The 22,275-nt window shown below is 49.5% G+C and overlaps 1 protein-coding gene across 1 annotated transcript; it reads right to left on the bottom strand.

Annotated features, from left to right (window-relative positions):
* Positions 1–284: 284 nt before the first annotated feature.
* Positions 285–20,967, bottom strand: Trim54 (tripartite motif containing 54). The gene is made up of 9 exons (XM_055622936.1): positions 20,729–20,967; positions 4,849–5,021; positions 3,668–3,839; positions 2,734–2,829; positions 1,416–1,649; positions 1,157–1,179; positions 917–1,041; positions 715–807; positions 285–410 (listed from the first exon to the last, which is right to left on the bottom strand). Exons 1-9 carry the CDS (start codon positions 20,894–20,896, stop codon positions 400–402), a joined length of 1,095 nt encoding a protein of 364 aa, XP_055478911.1. The 5' UTR covers positions 20,897–20,967; the 3' UTR covers positions 285–399.
* Positions 20,968–22,275: the final 1,308 nt, after the last annotated feature.

Raw genomic sequence — 22,275 nt, 5'->3', positions numbered from 1 at the left:
CCCCGGGCCGGTAGGAGAGGCAAACATGCTAGGCGGGATGGGAGAGAAGAGATCAGTTAAGTTCTTGGGGACACCCCCCCCCACGCGCCAGATCCTGGAACTCAGAGGTCTGAGACTCCACCCCAGACACCCCTAGGGTAAAGGAGGTAGGTGCCCGCGACGGGGGAGGGACTGCTATTTCATCTCTGCGAGAAAGGGCAGGTTGATGGCAAGGTCGCTTCCATAGCCGAGCCTAGGGGTGGGCGGCGAAAGGAGCGGAGGACGTGAGACGCAAGAGTCCTTTATTAGGAACCTTCCCCGGGGCGGGTCGCCGCCGAGCTGGGTGGTCTGGGGGGTCTGCGCAGATCCTCAGCATCCCTTGCCCCCTGCTGCGGGCGCGAGCTCTGGGTCAGGGTCGGGTCAGTGCAGGCCTGTGGCCGGAAAAGACAGCTCGGTGGGCGGGTGCTCCGAAAGCGCAAGACACCCCCCAACGGCCAGCTCTCTCAGGCAGCCCGGTTTCTGCCCCGCGGGATCTTGCATGGTCCCCAAAGCCGCGGGAAAGAGAGTGTGCTTTTCCGCGCGCTGAGGGGCGCGCTTTGCGGCTCCTGTTGAGTGGCACCCGAGTGGGGGGGGGGGGCTCCCAGCAAGTCCTGGTGCCACCGGGAGGGCAATCGCCCAAGGGGCCATGGGCTCGCTAACCAACTCCTTACTCCAAACCCCTGGTCCAACTCTCACCTTCTGGCCCGTCCAGCCTCTCCTCCTCCAGCCCTGCGTTGCCCTCGTCCCCGTCCAAAGCCGCCTCATCATCCTCTTCCTCCCCGGCGGCGCCTAGGTGGAAGGCAGGCCTGGTGATGCGGAGCCCCCTGCTCTTCCGGCGGTAGCGCCCACCTCCTCCCCCTTCAGCGGCTCCAAACAGTCCCTCCCTCGGCTCCCTCACCCGGCTGAAAGTCGATGGTCCTCAGCATTTCGGCCACGTGCTCCACGCTCACGGAGAACTGCTCCATGCTCTCATAGCCGGGCTCCGGCCGGCCCGCCAGCTCCACCTTCGACATTGCCCCGACCCTGCGACGGCCACGGGAGTTCAGCGGGGAGCCTCCCCGGCTCCCTCGGGTCCTTCCCAGGTCGGAGACAGAGAATCCACAGGGTCCCTTCCTTTCCCACCGCGCAGCCCACTCACTTGTTGATGAGCTCCTTGGCCTGCTGCAGGGGAGGAAGGGGGCGCGGAGGTGAGCCCGGGCTCCGCTTCTCACCGGGCCTGCGCGGGGGGCGGGGCTTAGAGCTCAGGTCCCTCCGGAGAGGGGCCGAGAGCGCCCGCGGAAGGGGGTCTCTTTCTAGGTCCAGGTGACGAGAAATTACCGGAGATAAGACCTGACCCCTCCCCCCCAGGCCTTGAGCCCCGTCACCCCGCGTGTCTGCCGCCCTCCCGTTCCGCCTACCTGGAGGTAGAGGGCCATCTGCGGCTCCTCCATGGATTGGATGGCCGTCTCCACCAGCTTCGAGGAGGCCTCCAAGTGGTCTCCGTACTGACGAATGAGGCCCCGCACGCGCTGCAGCTTCTCCTCCTGCTCCTGGGCCAGCGCTTGGAGCAGCTCGCCCTTGCGCTCCTCCAGCACCGCGCACAGGGTCTCGAACCTCTGGTTTAGAAGTTGCTTCTGCCTGCGGCTGTTGTCCTGAGAGACCAGAGCAAGTCTGAAGGAGGGCGCGGCTGAGCACCCCCAGAGCTCCGAGAGCCCGGTGTTTTATTCCTTTCCCCACTTAAAGGAACTCAAGGAGAGATACCTGACTAGGGTCACACCTTGAGTTAGGGACACAGAATCCAGCCCAGTTCTTTTCAGTTAATAGTGATGACAAATGTCAAAGCTGTTTCCCTGGGAGCTGTGTATGTCGCTGGCCCTGGCTCTGCTTTGCATGAATTTTCACTTTCTTCTTAAGAAAATGAAATGCGGTAGCTACCCTGTCACTATCGGCATCATCCTTTAAAGTTAATTGAGTTTTAAGCCGGGTGGTGGTGGCTCATGCCATTAACTCCAGCACTCGGGAGGCAGAGGCAGGAAGGTCTCTGAGTCCCAGGACAGCCAAAGCTACAGAGAAACCCTGTCTCAAAACAACAGCAACAATAAAAATTAATTGAGTATTGGCTAGGCAGTGGTGGCGCAAGCTTTGAATCCTAGCACTCTGGAGGCAGAGGCAGGAGGATCTCTATCAGTTGGAAGCCAGCCTCATCCACAGAACAAGTTCCAGTACAGTTAGGGCTACATGGAGAAATCCTTTCTCAAAACACCGAAAATAAATAAATAAATAAAAATTTAAAAGTAATGTCCTTATTTCAAAATATAGACCTATGAACCTTAAATGAGACCTATGAACCTTAAATGAGAAATCCTCCTGCCTCAGCCTCCAGAATGCTGCCATTATAGTTCTGGGCTACCATAGCTTGCTTGCTTATTTACTTATTTAGTTTATTAGAGATAGGATCTCCATATGGCCTGGAACTTGCAATTATCCTACCTCCGCCCTCTGGTCATCATTATTTCATGTAGTAAAAAGCCAAACAAAACCAAAAATTAAGTAACTTGACCAACATTACAGAGCTGGTGAGTGCTGGGAGCAACCTGGCCTAGAATAACCCACCATGAGCTAGAGTCCAGAAACTTCTGGCCAGCCTGGCCAGAAGTCAAAGAACTGTTTCCTTTGAATCTCAGGGTCTCCACCCAGACTATTCTGTCCCCCTTTGTCCTCCCAGCCCAAGCTTACCTCAATGGTCTGGCACACCTCCTCCATCTGCGTGATCACTGCCTGCACTCGGTCATTGCCTGCCACCAGCATTGCGATGCCGTCGCTCAGCTCGCTCTGCCACACACATGGGCCAGCCTCAGAGCTGAAAGCCCCAGCCTGCAGCTGCGCCCATCCCATCCCACCTTCCTGGAATGACTCAAGAAGTATGGGAACACATTCCGTCGATCCTGGGATTGCCCCACTCCCAAACGTGAAGGGAAGGGATGTTCTCTAGACAGCCGCCCCTTCCAGACTCTGGGCTAGAGGCTTTATCAGCAGGCTCACACCTTCCGCTAATTCTGAAAGATTCTTGGGACTACCCATTCAGACCACACTGATTCTTAGAATCATCCTGGGAGTCAAAGAGGACTATGTCAGACCTTCTCATCCTCAGTCTCCCACTTCCCGGTGCTTTCTACTGATTCAACAGTTATCACTTTTCTTTTTTCTAGACGTATTTATTATGTACACAGTGTTCTGCTTGCATGTCTGCCTGCAGGCCAGAAGAGGGCACCAGATCTCATTATAGACGGTTGTGAGCCACCCTGTGGTTACTGGGAGTTGAACTCAGGTCCTCTGGGAGAGCAGCCAGTGTTCTTACCCTCCGAGCCATCTCTCCAGCCCCAGTTATCACTTTCTAAAAGCTCTACTTGCTTCTATGTCAAATCCTGGAGAGTAGGGGGCCCTCTGGGCTGAGGTGCTGCTGTCATGCTATGACCATAGCAGCCATCATCTTCATGTTACCGGGCAAGAGAAGAAAGCCATGGCCGCAGGGGCCAGGGAACCTCCTCAGGGTTGTGCACAGAGTCCAGAACAGAGCTGGGGCTCTGGCCCTGACCTGCTGCAGCTTTCCTTAGTAGAGTGAGAACTGTCCTATTCTAAACCCCTTCCCAAATTCCTCCCTGTCTGGTACCTTCTGGCGTTTGTAGATGGTGGGCAGGGGGGCCACCTCACAGTCCTTGTGGGCACCGAAGACCTTGCACAGGGAGCAGGTGGGCACCTCACAGCTCAGGCAGTAGATGTTGATCTTCTCATCCTCATGCTCCTCACACATGAGGTGCTGCTCAGCTTTGGAGTGCAGCGGCCTGAGGGTCAAGGGCATGGTAGCAGCAGCTGTCAGGGAGCCAGGCTCTGCCTAGTGGCAAACCACTTAAACAATGTTCTCCCTTTGGGGGCGAACAAGGTGCTCAAAGGAGGCCTGGACACAAGAGGAGTCTATTCCAGGGGCCAGAGATGTCCCACAAGACAGGAAGTCACGGGAGCTGGTAAGATCAAGGACATTGGGGTGGACTTTTGCCCCACACCAGGAGGAAGGAGCAAGATTGATCACTGAGCCAGGTGTGATGGCACACACCTATAATCCCAGCACTGGGGAGACAGAGACAGGTGGATCTCTGAGTTTGAGGCCAGCCTGGTCTACAAAGCAAGTCTAGGACAGCCAAGGCTACACAGAGAAAACCTGTCTTGAAAAACAAAAAGAACAAAAAACCAAAAACAAAACAACAACCACAAAAAAGATTGACTACTGGCTCCAGAGGCAAGGTTAGGCCTCCCTGGATAGACTGGGTAAATGGGTAATCCCATCCTCTCTGGGTCTACTCCCCCCGCCCCCCATGCTGGATAGTTTTATGTCAGCTTGACACAAGCTTAAGTCATCTGAGGCAAGGGAACCTCAATTAAGAAAACGCTTCCATAAGATGAGGCTGTAGGCAGGCCTGTTAGGGCATTTTCTGAATTAGTGATCGATGGAGGACCCGCCCCATTGTGGGTGGTGCCATCCCTGGGCTGGTGGTCCTGGGTTCTATAAGAAAGCAGACTGATCAAGCCATGAGGAGCAAGCCAGTAAGCAGCACCCCTCCATGGCCTCTGCATCAGCTCCTGCCTCCAGGTTCCTCCCCTGTTTGAGTTCCTGTCCTGACTTTCTTCATTGACCGGGCTAGGATGCGGAAGCGGAAGCCTAACAAGCAGTTTCCTCCGAACATTGTTCCTGGGCGTGGCGCCTCATCACAGCAATGGTAACCCTGAGGAAGGCAACCCCTCTATTCCTGGCGGTGCAGGCCTCCCTCCAGGGAGGCCAGCGGCCAGGCACCTCACCGAGAGGACTCCTGCTTGTAGATGTCAATAATGTTCTCCACCAGCAGGTTCCGCTGCAAGCCGTACACCCCGTGGCGGTCCAGGACAACCTCGTGCCTGCAAGACGGGCAGCGGAAACGACCTCCGGAAGACACAGTTGTGGAGCCCCGGGATTGCCACAGAGGGTTAGAGGCCTGCGAGGACGGGTGACAGGACAACAGATGTGTGATGAGGCACGAGGGAACGACAGTGCGGGGCCGGTGTCCTCAGACAGCAGGCTGAGGACTGACTGAGTGGTTTCCTGCCCCTGCCTCATCCCTCAGCCAAGCTCCTTGAGTGTCCCTGCATGCAGAGCCTCACTTTGGCCAACGCCTGATCAGTATAGGTCCTCAGCGGAGTCCGGCTTTGGAGCTTCGGCAGGAATTCGGATACAGGAGCACTGGCAAGGGACTAGCGGGGGACTAGCGGTATAGCCAGTGTCCTCCAGCTTGGACCCTTATGGGCCTCATGTAAGGTGACGTGTGTGTGTGTGTGTGTGTGTGTGTGTGTGTGTGTGTAAGATCATGTAAGCTTGTTTCAAACTCTGTGTAATGGAATGGAATTTCTGATAATCCTCCCTTAACCTCTCAAGTGCTGGCATTATAAGTGTGCCTCCCCCATTCTTAGCTCTTCTCTCTCTCTCTGTCTCTCTCTCTGTGTCTCTCTTTCTCTCCACAAAGTCTCCACAGTGTAATCCAGGTTGGCCACAAACACTCTGCATAAGCAAAACTGGCCTTGAGTGTCTATCTACCGTCTCTGTCTTCCAAATGCTGGAAGGCAGAGGATAATACCTTGGGCCAAGAGAGAGCATCTCTCTAGTCCTGGAGAGACACCCCCCCCCCACACACACACACCAAGTGCTGAACAGAGGCAGAGAAATTGCAACCAGGGGCTGGGGAGGTGGCTCAGTTGGTAGAATGCTAGCCTAGCTTTGGTCCCCAGCACCACATAATCGGGGCACAGTGGTGCGCTTGGAAGGTAGAGGCAGGAGGATCCGATCCATTGGATGCTTGAGGTCATCCTCAGCTATGCAGGGAGTTTTGAGGCCAGCCCAGGATACACGAGGCCCTGTCTAAAATCGAAAAGGAAAGGAGAGAAAAGAAAAGAAAGACTGAGCCAGGTAGTGGTGGGCACGCCTTTGATCCCAGCACTCAGGGAGATGCTGGAGGCAGAGGCAGGTGGATCCCTATGAGTTTGAGGCCAGCCTGGTCTACAAAGCAAGTTCCAGGACAGCCAAGGCTACACAGAGAAACCCTGTCTTAAAGAAATAAACAAACAACAACACAAAAATGAAACAAGAAAAGAAAGGCTGGACAGGGTGGCACACGCCTTTTATCCCAGCAGGCAGCGGCAGGTGGACCGACATTATGAGTTCCAGGATGGCCAGGACTATGTGCAGAGACTCTGTCTCAAAAAGAAAAGAGAAGAAACTACAGTTAGCTGCATGATTCTGGGGAAATCGCTTCTGGTACTAGGAGTCAGGATGCATGGGCCCCTGCACAGCCCTTGACAATACTGTCTAGCCCTCAGTCTCAGTAACATTCAGAATGGATGCTGCTCATTTTGCATCCAGTTATGCCAAGGCAATGGGTTAAAGACAAGAACAAAACTCCCCTCCTCTCCATCCCTAAGGACCAGTGAGCCCTACACAGTTACAGGAAAGTTGCAGTGAAGGCTTAGCAGAGGCATTTACACACCGTGTCTAGGAGATCTGCTTCAGCCAAGCCTAAGGGGGTACCCTGCCATCACAGGGCCCTGACCGAGGTGGTGATCACCTGACCTGATGTAGCCAATCAAGTGCTCTCTCCCTGAATTTTTGGCCTAAGATGCAGAAGCCAAGCTGGCTTTTGAAGGGGCTCATGGAACTGGGCTGAGAACTGATCTTGTGTCTGTCGTGGAAATTGTGAGGCAGAAACTATTAATGCTGAAGGCTGGCCTACAGGAAGGTAAAAAGAATCATTTATAGGAACTGGGAAGATGGCTCAATGGATAAAGGCACTTGCCACCAAGCCTGACGCTCTGAGTTTGAACCCACTGTGTAGAGGGAGAGTCCACCGACTCCACAAGTTTTTGTCTGACCGCCACACTCACTCTGTGACATTTACACAACCCCATAAGTAAATAAACATGAAAAATAAATGAAATAATCATTTTTGGCAAGAAGCAGAGGTGAAAGACTGACAGAGATGCCCCTGTGTTCCTTTACTTAGTACCGATTGTCTGAGCTGGCAAGATCACATATATGGTATAAAGATCATGTAGCCAAGCCCCCTTCTGGATGTGTGTAGCCAGGGGAATGTGTTCTGGAATTGTAGATGCAAAGGTTTTGTGCAGTTTTAGAAAAGATCTCTGATGGTAGGAGCCATGACTTCTTTTCCCCATTTTTTCCTGTTTGGAGTGCTTATTTGCTTAGAACATTTTTTTTTGCATTATCCACTTGTTCTTTCCTTACTGACTCATTCCTGCATTCCTCTATAAACATGCCCTACTGTCTCCTCTGTCAGGGTTAAAGACAGGAAGCAGGTGTAGTAATCCCAGAATATGGAAGTAGAAGGAAGAAAAGAAGTTCAAAGTTACCCTCGGTTCAAAGCCTACCTGGGCCACATAAGACTCTGCCTCAAAAAACAAATAAAAAGAAATACACAAAACCTCCCTTTGGTTCATATTTACCAGCAATCTCCCTAACCCTGAAGATCCATCCTGAGCCAGGATGTTATTAGACACACACTGAGAATGGCAAGGAGGCGAACAGAGCGATTGTCTCAGGAGGCAATCCTCGACTGCCCCTCAAGCCTGTTCTTTGGAGAGAAGCAAGTGTCTGTCTTGCTCAGAGATTGCTCACTTGAGACACTGAAGTGACAATAATGGTCTAACCCAGGGCTTTGTGAATGTTAAGTGTTGGATCACTGAGCTACATCCCCTGCACTTACAGACAGCTGTTGGGAGTTTTCTTCCATTTCCAGTAAAACCACAAGGTCATCAGCTAGAGCAGTGGTTCTCAGCCTCTGGGTTGTGACCCTTCTGGGGGCTGAAGGACCCTTTCACAGGGGTCGCCTGAGACCATTGGAAAACACGGATATTTACATCATGGTTCATAACAGTAGCAAAATCAGTTATGAAGTAGCAGTGAAAAGAATTGTATGGTTGGGAGTCACCACGACATGAGGAACTGTCTTAAAGGGTCGCAGCAGTAGGACGGTTGAGAAGCACTGGACTAGAGACTCATGAGCTCCTAGACAACGGTGGGAACAGTAGTTTCGGTTGACTTTGCGTGTTTGTGTGTATTTCCTGCAGGTTGGCTCCTGGGGACTCTAAATCCTTGTACTCCAACTGGAAGTGGGATTGGAAGGACTCTTAGTGGATAAGGCAATATTCCATCACACCCGGAGCACCCAAGTCAGAGTCTCATTCTCTGGTGGCCAAGCAGGAAACGTGGCCCTACCAAGGTGAACAGCGTGGTTTGTGGGGAGTAGATGGCATTGCTGCAAACACAGTTTTTCTTGGGATTTCTTAACCACGAAGCTGGAATAGATGGGTTTGGAGTACTCAAGGAGGGGCTTGTAATCTGTCCTAGCTTCCTCTTAGGATTTTATGAACACTGTTAAATTTAGGGAGTGCTTAAAGGGTGGGACGGCAGGTGTGAACTGAAGTTGGAGGGTGGCGAGGGCCATACCCATTGTGAAGATTCCACGAGGCTGATTAACGGCCTGTGGACTTCCACGGCTTTGGGAAGGCTGCAGTGCAGCTCTGCAGCCAGATTATCTCAGTTTTACGTTTTTTTTTTTTTTTAATAGCCATTCATTGCCCACCTCTGGGTTTGGCCTAATATTCATCTCTGTGGCTACTAGGCAAATCCCTCTATAATATACACACATATTCAAAACTAAAGACGTCATTCTGTGACACCCGAAGCCTGCAACAGAGGTTTCAGTGCTTGGCTCTAACCCCCTTACCTCATGTTTCCACTATGATATTTTATTTTTAATTTTTTTTTGAGACCATGTCTCACTATGTAGCTCTCTGTCCTGGAACTCACTATGTAGACCAGGCTGGCTTTAAACTGAGAGATCTGCTCCCAAGTGCTGGGATCAAAAGCATGTACTACCACTACCCAGCTCCACTAAGGTACTTTCTAAGTGCCTTGGTTTACAACTATTTTTTTTTTTTTTGTTCTACTACTGTACGTACTTTACACGCACCAGAATGACAGGTTGCCTGATGGCCCGAGTTCTATTCCCTGGACCAATATGGTGGAAGGAGAACCAACCACTACAAGTTTGACCTCTGACCACCACACTGAGCGTGCGCACACATGCTAAATAAGGAAACTGTCATTAAAATACTTTTTAAAATAGTAAAAGCCTCCATGAAACTCCTGTCATATTGGAAAATGTTGGGATAACCTGAATCTGTGTTCCCAAGCCATCATCACTCATATTTGGCATCAGAATAATCTGTCTTTTATTCCCTTTTAGGTGAGAGCTATGTTTTTTCCCTGCTTAATACAATAACCTATCAATATTTAGATCCAAGTAGGTGAGGAGGCAGTGAGAGGGCTCTAAGAGACTCACTGTTAACCCAGGTTTTGAGGGCCAGTTGTGGTCAAGACAGGTACTATAGGCTGCCCAGGTGTTGATGAATCCAATCTAATCCTCAGGAGCTTTTGAAAAGATATTGGAGAAACCTGGGGATGTCACTGTATACCTGGCTTGTGAGGCAGGAGGATCAGGAGTTCAAGGTCAACCTGGGCTATAAGAGACCTAGTCTTAAAAAAAAAAAAAAACTGGGTGCCTATGCTGAGATACCCTGGTTGAAACTCTTGCCTCACCAGCATGAGGATCTGAGTCCTAAACGCAGAACCATGAGAAAGCTGGGCATGGTGGCACAAGCGTGTAATCCCGGTATCGGTCCCCAGGCAACAGCACAATCTGAGACTAAAGGAGGAGGTTGTCACCACCGCTGGCTTTCCCTTTTTCCTTTTCCTCCCCCTTTCTTCTTACATTGTTTTTAGGCAGGGTAACCCCTGCTGGCCTCAAACTCCAGTCTATAGCTAAATTATGACTTCCCAAAATTTGAATTCCCAATTCTCCTGCCCCACTGTCCAAGTGCTGGGATTTCAGGCGCGCACCGACATGCACTCTGTCATGAAATGAACTTCCCAATTGTTCTCTTTTACCAATAAAGACTCAGGAGCCAGATGCGGGGGTGGAAGCTTGCTAGCTCAGAGAGGCAGAGAAAGCACCCAGCTGACCTTCCTTCTCAGTTCACATCTCAGAGGAAAAAGCTCAAAAGCTCACTAGCCCATCTGACAGCCCAGGAGCTAAAGGCCAAAAATCCCAAGGCCAAAGGCTTGCTATCTCAAATCAAGCCCCCCTAACCCCAAAAGCCAGACACTGAAGCACAAGAGCTAGAGAGTTAAAGTTCCCCCTACTTCTCCACAATGTCTTAAATACCCCTCAACTCAAAGTTTCTCCTAGCCGTTAGTCCCTGTCAGCTGGTTTCTTGCTCTGCCTCTTGATCTAGGGTTAACTTTATCAAATCCTGTGTATAGAAAGCTCTTGTATTAAAGATGTGTGCTAGAGGGGCTGGAGAGATGGCTCAGTTGTTAAGAGCACTGTCTGCTCTTCCTAAAGGACCCGGGTTCAATTCCCAGCACCCATATGGCAGCTCACAACTGTCTATGCCTAGTTTCAAGGGATCTAACACCTTCACACTAATGCACATAAAAGAAAATAAATTAAATAAAAAAAGATGTATGCTAGGGCTGAGACACACCATAATCGCCTGTTTAATAAACAGAAAGCTTTTGGATAAAAGGTGTGTGTTAGGGCTCAATGAAACCAAACAAGAAACAGGGTTTTACAGTTCCCAATCTCGGGGTTCACAGTGGGATCAAATATCCTGCAACAATATCCAACTTCTATATAATTTCCAAAAGTTTTACAGGGACTCTGGAGTTTGAAGAAAAGAAAAAACAAACAAACAAACAAACAAAAAACAACAGGTAAAACATGAAATCAAAACAAACCATTTATCCAAAAATTCCGTGCTGAGATCTGACAGGAACAAAAGGCGGCGCTAGAGTGCCATAATAAAAAAGAACCAACAAAGTAAGGATTGGGAGGCTGGTAGAGAGCTTCTGTTAGTTCTGGCATCTGGTATTGAAGGTGTCACTTGAGAAGGGCTTGAAGTCAGTGTGGGCAGGTAGCCAAGAAAGAGGGGCTGGGAAGCCCTTCAGGAGACGGGAGAGACCACAGGAGCTTGTATTTAAAACTGGGAAGTCACCTGGTCCTGGTGGTGCATGCCTTAAATCCCAGCATTGGGGGAGGACAAGATGTCTCTGACTATGAGACAACTGATTTCTGTGGGCTACATCACAGGGGCTGTTTAAAGTGCCATGGTTTGTGGCATGCCTTCATTGTTGGGGGAGAAGCTGTGCTAAAGGTTAGTGAAATCCATGCCATTATGTCCTCTCGCTGTTCAGACTCCCTGAGCCCTCTTCATGAACCTGGGTCTGTGGCCCTCAGGTCAGTCCTCCTTTGCTGGAGGCCCAGCATCTTCCCAGGTGCCCAAGCTTGCAGCCCAGAATCTCCCCACCTCTCCCCATGTCTAAGACCCGGGCATCCAAATCCCACCTCTTCTCTTTCAGAATTGCTGCAGCCACCTGTGCCCTGCCATTGCTGTGGCGCTCGATTCCTAGCTGGCCCTTGTCTTTAGCCTCCCCCTTCCCTCAATCCATGTTAACTCTGTTTAAAAAAAAAAAAATCTGCTCCCCTTTCCCAGTTTAGAAACCCAGCCTACAAAATCAAGTTTAGATCCTCAGAGATTCAAAAGCCTTCTGCCTCCTTTCTTTTTTGGTTTTTCCAGACAGGATTCTCTGTGTAGCTCTGGCTGTCCTGGAACTGGCTCTATAGACCAGGCTGGCCTCAGCCACCCGTGTCTGCTTTCCCAAGTGCTGAGAATCAAAGCGTAAACCACCTCACCTGACAAAACATTGGTTTTAAAATGGAACCACAGCTAGTATGGTGATCACAGCATAGACTACATAGTGAGTTCCAAGCCAGGCAAGTCTACATGGTGAGACTCTGTCTCAAAAAAAGAAATGAAACCAAGAATTGCTTCTTGGCCCTTTGTCTAAGATCAAGTATAGAAGGCATCATGAGCTTTACAGATTAAAAGTTGGGGGTCCATAGGAGAAAAAGGGAAATTACTTTCTGCCCTGAATGTAGGTCCCTACATTTTCTCATCACAAATAGACATTTTAGATTCTAGGGTATTGATGGAAACCTTAATAAGTTTTCAAAGAGATGGCAGTCTCTATTCTGGGTAAATTATCTCTCTACCTAATTGGTATTCCGTTATCAAAATCTGCTCGTCTGTTGCTGTTTATCTTGCTATCTTAGGAAATAGCTGATTGGCTCTGTCATATGCCACAATTGTCATATTCTTTCATTAGATGTCATGCTCAGAGTCAGCCCCATAAAGCACAATTTCTTGTGCCCACACTGTGACACATGGAGGAAATGCCATCACCCTAGGAAACAGGACAGGACACCTAGATAGCTGTCCCCTCCCTGTCCCTCTGTGTTCCATGTTCTCCCCTACAGCAGCCGTAACACCGCTCTATGGAATCATGTTTGTGGAGGAAATATGAAGCCCTACACGGACATAAAGGAAACATTTGCCGTCTTACTCTATACTGTAAAATAAGTGACTGCATGAAGCCGCCGGGTGTGAAACAGCTGCTCCTTTTTCACTGTGAAGGTTCAGATGAAGTGAACTGAGCCCGAGCTTCGGCTCAGTGGGAGATTGATGCTTAGCACACTCCATCCTCAGCACCACAGAGAACAAGAAGAATGGTCTGGGGCTGTGTCTCAGTTGGCAGTATTTGCCTAGTGTCCACGAGGCCCTCGTTTGAGCTCCAGCATCACATGAACTGGATGGGGTGGCAGGCATGTGCCTGTGGCAGCACCTGGGAGGTGGAGGCAAGAGGATGAGAAATCCACTCTATATTGGGTTCAAGGTCATCCTGAAACACCGGAGAGCCTGGGTCAAACGAAGAATGGAGCAGGTAAAGGGAATTTAATCCTAGGCTCTGTTCAAGGCTTTGGTGCAGCAACCATAATCTGAACCTTTGTCTTGAGGGCTGTGTGATCCCTCCTAGTCCCTCTGTGATCTAGCTAGAGCAGCTCCAACAAGGAAGTCGCTCCGGCATATGTGTACATAGCTCTGTGTTTGCTGTCTTCCCTGGTTCCTGGAGAACGCTAATGCAATACACAGGCCTCAGATGCAAGGCACATTGTTGGAGGCAACCACCCCGACCCGACGGCCTTGTGGATTTTGTGAGCCAGACCCTAGGTCACACTGGAAAAAGTACAGTAACATCGTGAGCAGAAGACAGCTGGTGAAGAGTAGCCCAGCTGTGGAAAATCCAGGTTTTACTAAAAGCCAACATGCTGGCTGAGAGAGCCCAGGACAGACATAGGCCTTGGAATGAGGAGCAAAGCCTCTCTGCTGAAGCAGGGAATAAGGGGTATTGAGGGATGGATTGAGTGGGGACCCTGGTAGCAGAATAGAAAAGCCTTAAAAGTGATCACCCATACCAAGCATGCTGTCTCATGCCTGTAATTCAAAATTTGGGAGGTAAAAGAGTCAAGAGTTTAAAGCCAGCCTCAGCTATATAGCAAGTTTGAGGCTAAAGCTTTCCTGGGTTTAGGAGTCCATGGTTTGTGTGTGTGTGAGAGAGAGAGAGAGAGGGAGAGAGAGGAGATCATGCATAATCAGTTTTTCATGTTTTTTTTTTTGGGGGGGGTGGTTCTTTGTATGTAGTTCTGTCTGTCCTGGAACTTACTCTACAGACAAGACTGGCCTTGAACTCAGAGATCTGCCTGCCTCTGCCTCCCCAGTGCTGGGATAAAAAGAGTGTGCCACTGAAGCCCAGCTTATTTTTTTAAAAATTTGAAAGTAGATTTTTAAAATTGCAAGAGGTGTTCATACTTAAACAGCCCTTGGGACTAGATAGCTGGTTCATCAGAGAGCAAGCCACTCAAGCCTAAGGACATGAGTTCATATCCTCGGGACCCATGTAAAATATGAGCATAGCACTAAGTATGTAGCTCTGGGGCTGGGCAGGCGGGGACAAGAAATAAGGATGGAGAGCCACAGACCGAAGACATCGGATGTCAGCCTCTGTCCTCCACACATGCATGTGTGGCAGGAGAGGAGGGAGGGGAAACTGTGGTTGGGGTTTGTGATTAATTGATTAATTAAAAATTTAAAAAGCCAAAAATAAAGCAGACTGCTGGGACTTTCAGTAGAGGCCTGTACTTGATGGCAACAGGTCCTACTGACTAGCTGAAGTGGAGCAAGACTAAACTCATCTTTCCCAGACTCCTTTTCATTAGAAAAGTATAATCTCTCTCTCTCTCTCTCTCTTTTTCTGACACACACACACACACACACACACACACACACACACACACACAGTCTTAAATAGGCTGGCCTGAACTCACTATGGAGTCCTAAGGATGACCTGTGAGATTTCTCATGCTGCTGCCTCTTCCTCTCAAGAATTTACAGTTAGGAACCACCACACCACTGCGCCTCGTTTCTGCAATGCCGGAGATAAAAATCAGGGCTTCATGCACGCTAGGCAAGCACTGTACCGCAGGGCCACGCTGAAGCCCAGAAGGCCCCTTTTTTGACAGTTCCCTCTGTAAGGCCCCCCCAGCTGAGCCTCCTCCAGGAAAGCGGCTCTTCCAGCAACCTCTTCCAGTACCTTCTGGTCTGCTGCTAAATGACAACAGGTTGCTTCTCAGAAACAAGTGCCCACAGCAAAGCGGAGGCAGATACAAAAATACACCGAAGGCTCGCTTCGAAGTAGTTTGGACTGAATAGAGTTTACAAATACAGAAACACATGGGAAGATGTTTGTGTCAAATTCCCACACCAACAGCTTTGCTCTCATCAAAATTTTTGGTAGCTGAGTGGGTGCAAGTGTGGGGAGGAAGGGCGAGAAATTAGATGGGGTTAATGTTGTATTTTGAAGTTTTCGTTTCAGATCAGGGAAGAACAGTGTTACAGCTTTAAATAGAATTATAACAGTAACTAAGTAGAATTATAGGGAGATGAGGGCTTGAAGGTAATTCAGTTTATGAAACAGGATGCTGAGCATCATGGTAAACTCTTGTAATCCCAATACTGACGAAACTGAGAAGCGTTATGAGTTCAAGACCAGCCTCATCTACATAGTGAGTACCAGGCTAGCTTATGCCATAGTAAGATTCTCTCTCAAACAATAGTAAAAGTAACAGGCAAAAACGAAGATAATTGTGTTGGATGAATCAGGATTAGATTATAGATGGTTTCCTCAAATCCTTAATTATTGATCAATAATTTCCTTTAAAAAACAAAAACAAAAACAGTGTCTCCTGTAGCCCAGGGTCTCACCCAAGTCACTGTACTGCAGAGGATGACCTTGAACTTCTGACTCTCCTGCTTCTGCCTCCTCTGTTGGCGTTATGGATGTGTAGCAGCACACATGGTCTCTGTGGGGCTGGGGAGCAAACCCAGGGTGAGCTAGGTTTGCATTTACCAACTGAGCTACAGCCCAGCTGATCACTGTGATCACAGTTCTCACTGGACAGCAACTGCTGCGTATGCTAAACATGTAGCAGGTGGGTTAGAGAGCCTGCGGCCTGGTTATGCCAGCCGACACCACGTTGCCATGTAAAACAGAAAACACAGCTGGGCATGGTGGCTCACACCTGTAAGCAGGCCCTCGAGAGGCAAAGGTAGGAGGATCTGGAATTCAAGGCTAGCCTGGGCTACAGAGTGAGATCTCAGAAAGCTGGACTAGATATGGAGGCAGCAGGACTGGAGGGAAAAGATGCTTGCCTCACAGTGCTAGTCACTTCAGCCAGATCCCAGAACCCAGGCAAGAGTAGGGGAGAACTGGTGCTATAAGAGTGAAATCGTCCTCTGACTTCTACACACGAGCCCCACAAAAATAATACACACTAAAAGGCAAAGTAACAGCAATAATAAACTAAAACAGATATACTGTGTCGCTAATGTGCGGATAGGGAACCATTAAAAAAAGGTTGTGTAGTGCGTGGTACACACCTTCAATCCCAGCACTCAGGAGGCAGAGGCAGAAGCTCTGCGTTCGAGGCCAGCCTGGTCTACAGCGTGAGTTCCAGGACAGCCAGGGCTACACAGAGAAACCCTGTCTCAACACACACACACACACCACGTGAATAAAAAAGAAAGAGAAGAAGAATTAAACAAAGGCAATTGGTCTAGTATAAGTGAGCAAATGTGCCCAAGCTTGAAGATTTCTAGAAAGAGTCTCAGGGAAGCTGGTAATGTTTCTCTGTATTTGGTAAGGGAAATTTAAGAACTGAAGTTAACGACAGATTCATTTTTCATGCTATAAACTTCCAAGGTGCTTGAAAAAATGTACACATAAAATTTTAAATGTGAGCTGGATGGTGGCTGCACACATCTTTTAGTCCTGGAATTTGGGAGGCAGAAGCAGAGGCAGACAGATCTCCATGAGTTCGAGGCCAGCCTGGTCTACAGATCAAGTTCCAGGACAGCCAAACCTACACAGAGAGACCCTGTCTCAAAAATAGATAGGTAGATATATAGATAGATGGATAGATAGATGATGGATGGATGGATGGATGGATGGATGGATGGATGGATGGATGGACAGTAGATAGATGGATATGGTCTGCTGGTGTCATGTTCATAACTGTTAACCTTCTCGGCCACGTTCTGAAGGTTTTCTTCCTTAGTGGTTTGAAGATGGGGGAACTAAAAGTCCTATTCTCGTCACCATACTTAGAAAACAGACAATCTGATTATGCCCAGAGTTGTCAAAATGTGGAGGCAATGTGTGAAAAGCGAAATATGCTCATCTTTCAGACTGAGCTGTGATGCAGAGACGTGAGTGCAGCTGGGTAACTGGGTCAGCCTCCCCCAGGCCCTCCCAAATAAAGCTCCGAGGACAGCGCTGTCCACTTTGCTCCCTGAGGAGGCCTGGATGCTCTGCCCCAGACCTACAGAACCATCTCAGGGGCCCCCTGCGGGTCATGCTACCTCTCAAATAGGCTTTCTGAGATAGGGTTTCATGTAGTGAAGGCTGGCCTCCAACTCACCAGGCCTCCACTTCCTGAGGATTCCAGGTGTGGTTACCAGGATTTCAGGTGTAAGCCACCACACGCAGTTTGCGTGGTGCTGGGGCTGAGCTCAGGGCTCTGTGCACACTAGGCAAGTCCTCTCCTTGAGTATATCCCCAGATCCTCACCTGTTTGTTTTAAGACAGAATCTTGTTGCCCAGGCTGGTCCTGAAACTCACCGGCTCGAGGGACCCTCTCGCCTCAGCCTCCTGAGCTGCACCAACAGGTGTGTGCCACAGCGTCTGCCCTTACACAGGATTTGTCCCCAAAACCCTCCTAGATCTCTGGGCTCAGATACGTACAAGAGCTTCAGTACTCTGCCTTGAAGAATGAAGGTCACATGAGCATTTTGGAGTCTCTCTATCTGGCTACTCCTGGCTCCGTGATAGATACCTTATTGAGAATCAACATTCTTGAGTCTGTTTGCTTTTTGGTCTTTAGACAGAGTCTCACTATATAGCCTTGGCTGGTCTAGAGCTCACTGCATAGACCAGGCTGGCCTTGAACTTAGAAGAGATCCACCTGTCTCTGACTCTTGAGTGCGAGGGTTAAAGTCACACGCCACCATGCCTGGCTCCTTGGCTACTTTTCACAGAATATTTTTCTTAGTTTTCCACATTCTCTTTGACTTCATGTATCTTGGTTTCTAATAGTGGGGTGCCTCGGGGCCAGAGAGATAGCTTAGTGGCTTAAGCGGCCTGTCGCCAAGCCTGACAATCTAGTTCAATCTTCAGGTTCCACATAGTGAAAGGAGAACACCTACCGCTTCACACATGTGTATGGCATAAGCATGTGAGAGGGAGACAGAGACAGAGAGAGAGGGAGACAGAAAGAGACAGAGAGACAGAGATAGACAAAGACAGACAGAGACACAGAGCATGTACACACACACAGATAAAGACAGAGACAGAAACAGACCATGCACACACACATGCACAGAGAGAGAGAGAGAGAGACAGAGAGACAGAAGAAAGCAGTAGATGTTTTCCATAAATGAAAAGTATGCCATTTTCTGTATATCTCAGCTTAAAAGGCATCAGTTATTTGGTCCAAAGGAAAAACCAAGACGGTGGACAAGGCATAGCCACTTGCTCAGAACTAGCTATGTAGCCCAGGCTGGCCTCAAACTCATGACATCCTGCTGCTTCAGGATACTAGGATTACAGGAGTGTGGCACCACATCTGGCAAGAATTTTTGCTTTTATTTGTTAGTTTGAGACAGGGACTGAACAACATGCAGTCCAGGCCCCCAGACAGGGAAATCTAGGTGTCTACAGCCAAATAATGGCACGTTTGGATGCCCAGAATAAAAGAAAATCTGAAGAGGACTCAAAGGGACAACAACAGCAGGAGAGATTTTGGGGCTGTTGGCTACTCAGGGAAGGGATCAGAAGACACACCGGGCATAAAGACATGCTGTGATGGCCTAACCTAGCCCATTCATTGCTTCAAACATGCTGTCCCAAGGGACCTGAAAGACTGTATTCTCAGAGATGCCAAGACCCACTTGTGTTGAGGCTGGAGAGACAGCCTGGTCGCTGGCAGCACAGGCTGCTCTTTCAGAGGACTAGAGTTTGGTTCCCAGCAACTGCAAACACAACGGACTCCAGCTCCAGGGGGTCTGACACCCTCCTCTGGCCTCTGTGGGCGCCTGTTTGCACATGCGTGTGTGCTTACACACATGTTCGCATTAATAACAAAGAAATATTTTAGAGATAGCTTGGGGCGTAGGCCAATGGTAGGCATGCCAAGCACACACAAGGCCCTTCTTAACCACAGCACCAAAGAGAGAAGGGAAAGGGGCCGAGGAGAGCCTGAGCGCAACTCACTTCCAAATGCTCTGTGATAAGTAAGGAGAATTTTTTCTTTTCTTTTTTTTTAAAGATATATTTTATGTGTACGTAATTTGCATGCATGTACGGTGACCTAGTTGGCTGGGGGAGGGGCAGGGGTCAGAAGGGACCATCAAAGCCGCTGGAAATGGAGTTGCATATGGTTGCGAGCCACTGCGTGGACGCTGGGAACTGAACTTGAGCTGTTTGGGGGAGCAACAATTGCTCTCACCCGCAGAGTGAGCCATCTCTCCAGCCCAGACATTCTCTTCTCCTGAGACGGGGTCTTGGTTTACAACCCCAGGCTATACTGGTATATGTGCTACATGGACCAGGCTAGCCTCCAACTTGTGATGCCCCTCGCTTCGCATGTGCCACAGAGCCTGGCTCCTGAGCAGGCAGCTTAGTCCTGCTGCTCCCATCACAGACTGGCACACCAAGAGAGCTCGTGTTTGTACACGTGAGTCCTGCTCCTTCGCTCTCCCTGACCTCTGATGCAGTCTCCGGTCTACTCACACCTCTCCGAACGTCACAGGGCAAGAATGTAGAAAGAATTCCGGCATAAGCATTTACTTCGTTGTGTAGACAGGGTCTCATATAGCCCAGGCCGGCCTTAAACTCACTCTCCGGCTACGACCTCCCAAGGGCTGGGTTTGTCTGCAGCCATGCCTCACTGCGCCCAGTCCTTTTGTTTTTGTCTTTGAGATGTGTGGGCAAAATAGCATCAGTGACTTCATTGTACTTAGTTGTACTTGGCCTCATGACCACAGGTGCCCAGGCATTTTGCTTCTGCATTCTGTCTATCTACTAAGTCACCTGAATATCAGTTATCCCATAGGCCTCTTGGCCAGGTCAGGAAGGATCACAGGTGTGGAACGGGAGAATTCCTGCTTTCCTGGCTCATTATGTCTAACCGGCTCCTCATAGACAGAGGAGGTCCACCTTGAATACACACAGCTCTGCTGGCATTGTAGGATTTCTCACGGGCTTATCATCAACTTTTAATTTTAGATTTTTTTTCTTATTTACTTTTGAGACATAGTCTTGTTATGTAGCCCAAGTTGGTCCAGAATTTGTTATGTAAACCAGGTTAGTCTAAAAATCATGACAGTTGATGGCCAAGCACAGGGGTATGGGGGATGTCTCTAATTCCAGCACTCGGGAGGCAGAAGCAAGAGGATCTCTGTGAGTTCAAGGTTAGCCTGGTTGGATCGGTGAGCTCCAGAACATGTAGGACTACATAGAGAGACCCTGCCTCAAAACACAACAAAGTAATAATGTTAGTTCCCCTGCTCCGGACTTCCACGTGCTGGAATTACAGGTGTGCCCCACCATACCCAGTTATTATTTTAAATTGTGTCTGTGTGTGTTCAAGTAAGTGGAGGTCAAAGGTCAACTTTCAGGAAATCATTCTTTCTTCCCACCATGTATGTTTTCAGGATCAAACTCAGGTTGTCAGGTTTGGTAGCAAGTGCCTTAACCCACAAACCATCTCAACGGCCCTATTCATTCCTAATACCTCAACATTTCATTGATGTCTTCTCCAGAGTTTATAAACAAACAAACAAACAAACAAACAAACACAAAGACTTAAAATGAAATGAAATCTAGTCCAAGCTTCCACAAGGCCCATGCAAAACCCACTCTTCCTTTCCAGTTTCTGCTCACACTTCCTACCTGCCTTAGACACTGGCTGTGCTTGCCAGCCTCAGGGCGACTGCTGACTCATGCTTACTCTGGGCTCCTGAGACCCCTTGTCATCTGTGTCCCGGCCCTCCTTCCTGCTCTCCTGCCACTCCCGTACTGTCTCCCTCCTTGACCTTACCCACCTGTCCCTGAGCCCACCTGGAACACGTCGTTGGCACACTTGCGGCACAGGTTGTGCTGACAGGGCAGGATCACCACGGGCTTGGAGAACATCTCCAGGCAGATGGGGCAGATGAGCTGCTTCTCCAGGTTGTCCATGTTGTGTGCATCCCCTAGCAGCGGCTTGAAACCCACGGAGAAGTTCATCCCTCCAGCTCTGGTGCCTGCCTTGCTGTGGCCCTGCTCCCGGCCTTCCCTCACTGCCTGTTCGCGCTTCCTCCTAGCTTCACGCTGTCTGTGGATTCTTGAGATCCCTGCTGTTGCTCCCTCTTCAAAGTGTGACGTTCCCTGTCCCCTTCCTGTGACAGCTCCTCTCACGCCTGGCTATTTCCAGACACTCTGTCTACACTCTTTGCTCGGAACCCTCACCAGGCACTTGTAGCTTTATCTCTCCCTGTGAAATTCTCTTGCTCCCTCAAACCACTCTCTGGTTCACTCTTCCGGGCAGTACTGTTTGTCCCTTCCTCCCTAGAGAGATTAATATTACTGTGGGGGTAGGGAGACAAGGGACATCTGTGTGACATTCCAGCTCCCAATTTAGCTCATGTAAGGCGAGCCACAGCTGTCCCGGACTGAGTGACCCTGAGTCACTCAGGAATGGGTGGCCAGCGAAGATGTGGGGTTCACTTGCTGTAACTAGGAAGCTCCCATGAACACTGGTCTCCAAGTTCTGGCTTGGGACTTTCTTCCCAACAGAAACACAGTTTAAACTAGCCTGTGGGAGAGGTGGTGCACGTGGCTCGGTGAGAGGTAAGGTCTGGGCAGATCTAAACAGTGTCATCCCTTCCTCCACAAGCTTAGCCGGTGACCCTGGCCCCCCGCCTGGAGACTGCAGGATTCAGAAGTGGAACGCCAGACCATAGAGAGAGAATTTCTTGTCCCATATATCTGCCCCATTATTTGTTCTTGCTCAGCCTTAAGGAACACCCCTTAAGGGGTGGGTGTGACATGGAGCCCGAGTGGAGGTCACAGGACAGCTGACAGGAGTCCATTCTTTTTCTCCTGCATGTGGGTTCCAGAAATCGAACTCAGATCATCAGAATTGGTGACAAGAACCATACCCCACTGAGCAGCCTCACCATATAATTCCCTCTCCCTTATCAAGGACAGGCTCTCACGTAGGCCAGAAATTCACCATCGCCAGCGATGACCTTGAACTACTGAGCCCCTTGCCTCTATATCCAATGCACTGGGATTAGGGAAAAGTGTCATCATTCCCAGTTTATGTGGTGCTGGAGGTCAACCCAGGCCTCACGAATGCTGGAGAAGCACTCTACTACCGAACTACATCACCAGCCCTTGGCTAGCCCTTGTTACATCACGCAGAGAGAGCTTCAAAAGGCAAGAGATGGTTTTTGTGCCAGGCAGAGACCTGCCTTATGATTATGACACCAGAGTGTGTGATTCTGGTCCACAACTACATTGGTAAATCCGTTGCAAGGATGCTAAATTTGCTTAGAAACAGACTGGAGATGTCTCAGTGGTTGAGAGGGCCGACTGCTCAGTCATGAGGACTGGCGTTCAGA

This window comes from Psammomys obesus, unplaced genomic scaffold (assembly GCF_907164565.1).
Source record: "Psammomys obesus unplaced genomic scaffold, mPsaObe1.curated_primary_1811, whole genome shotgun sequence".
Classification (NCBI taxonomy): domain Eukaryota; kingdom Metazoa; phylum Chordata; class Mammalia; order Rodentia; family Muridae; genus Psammomys; species Psammomys obesus.
Note: the sequence above shows the minus strand (reverse complement) of the source record. Positions and strands in the feature narration are given on the sequence as shown.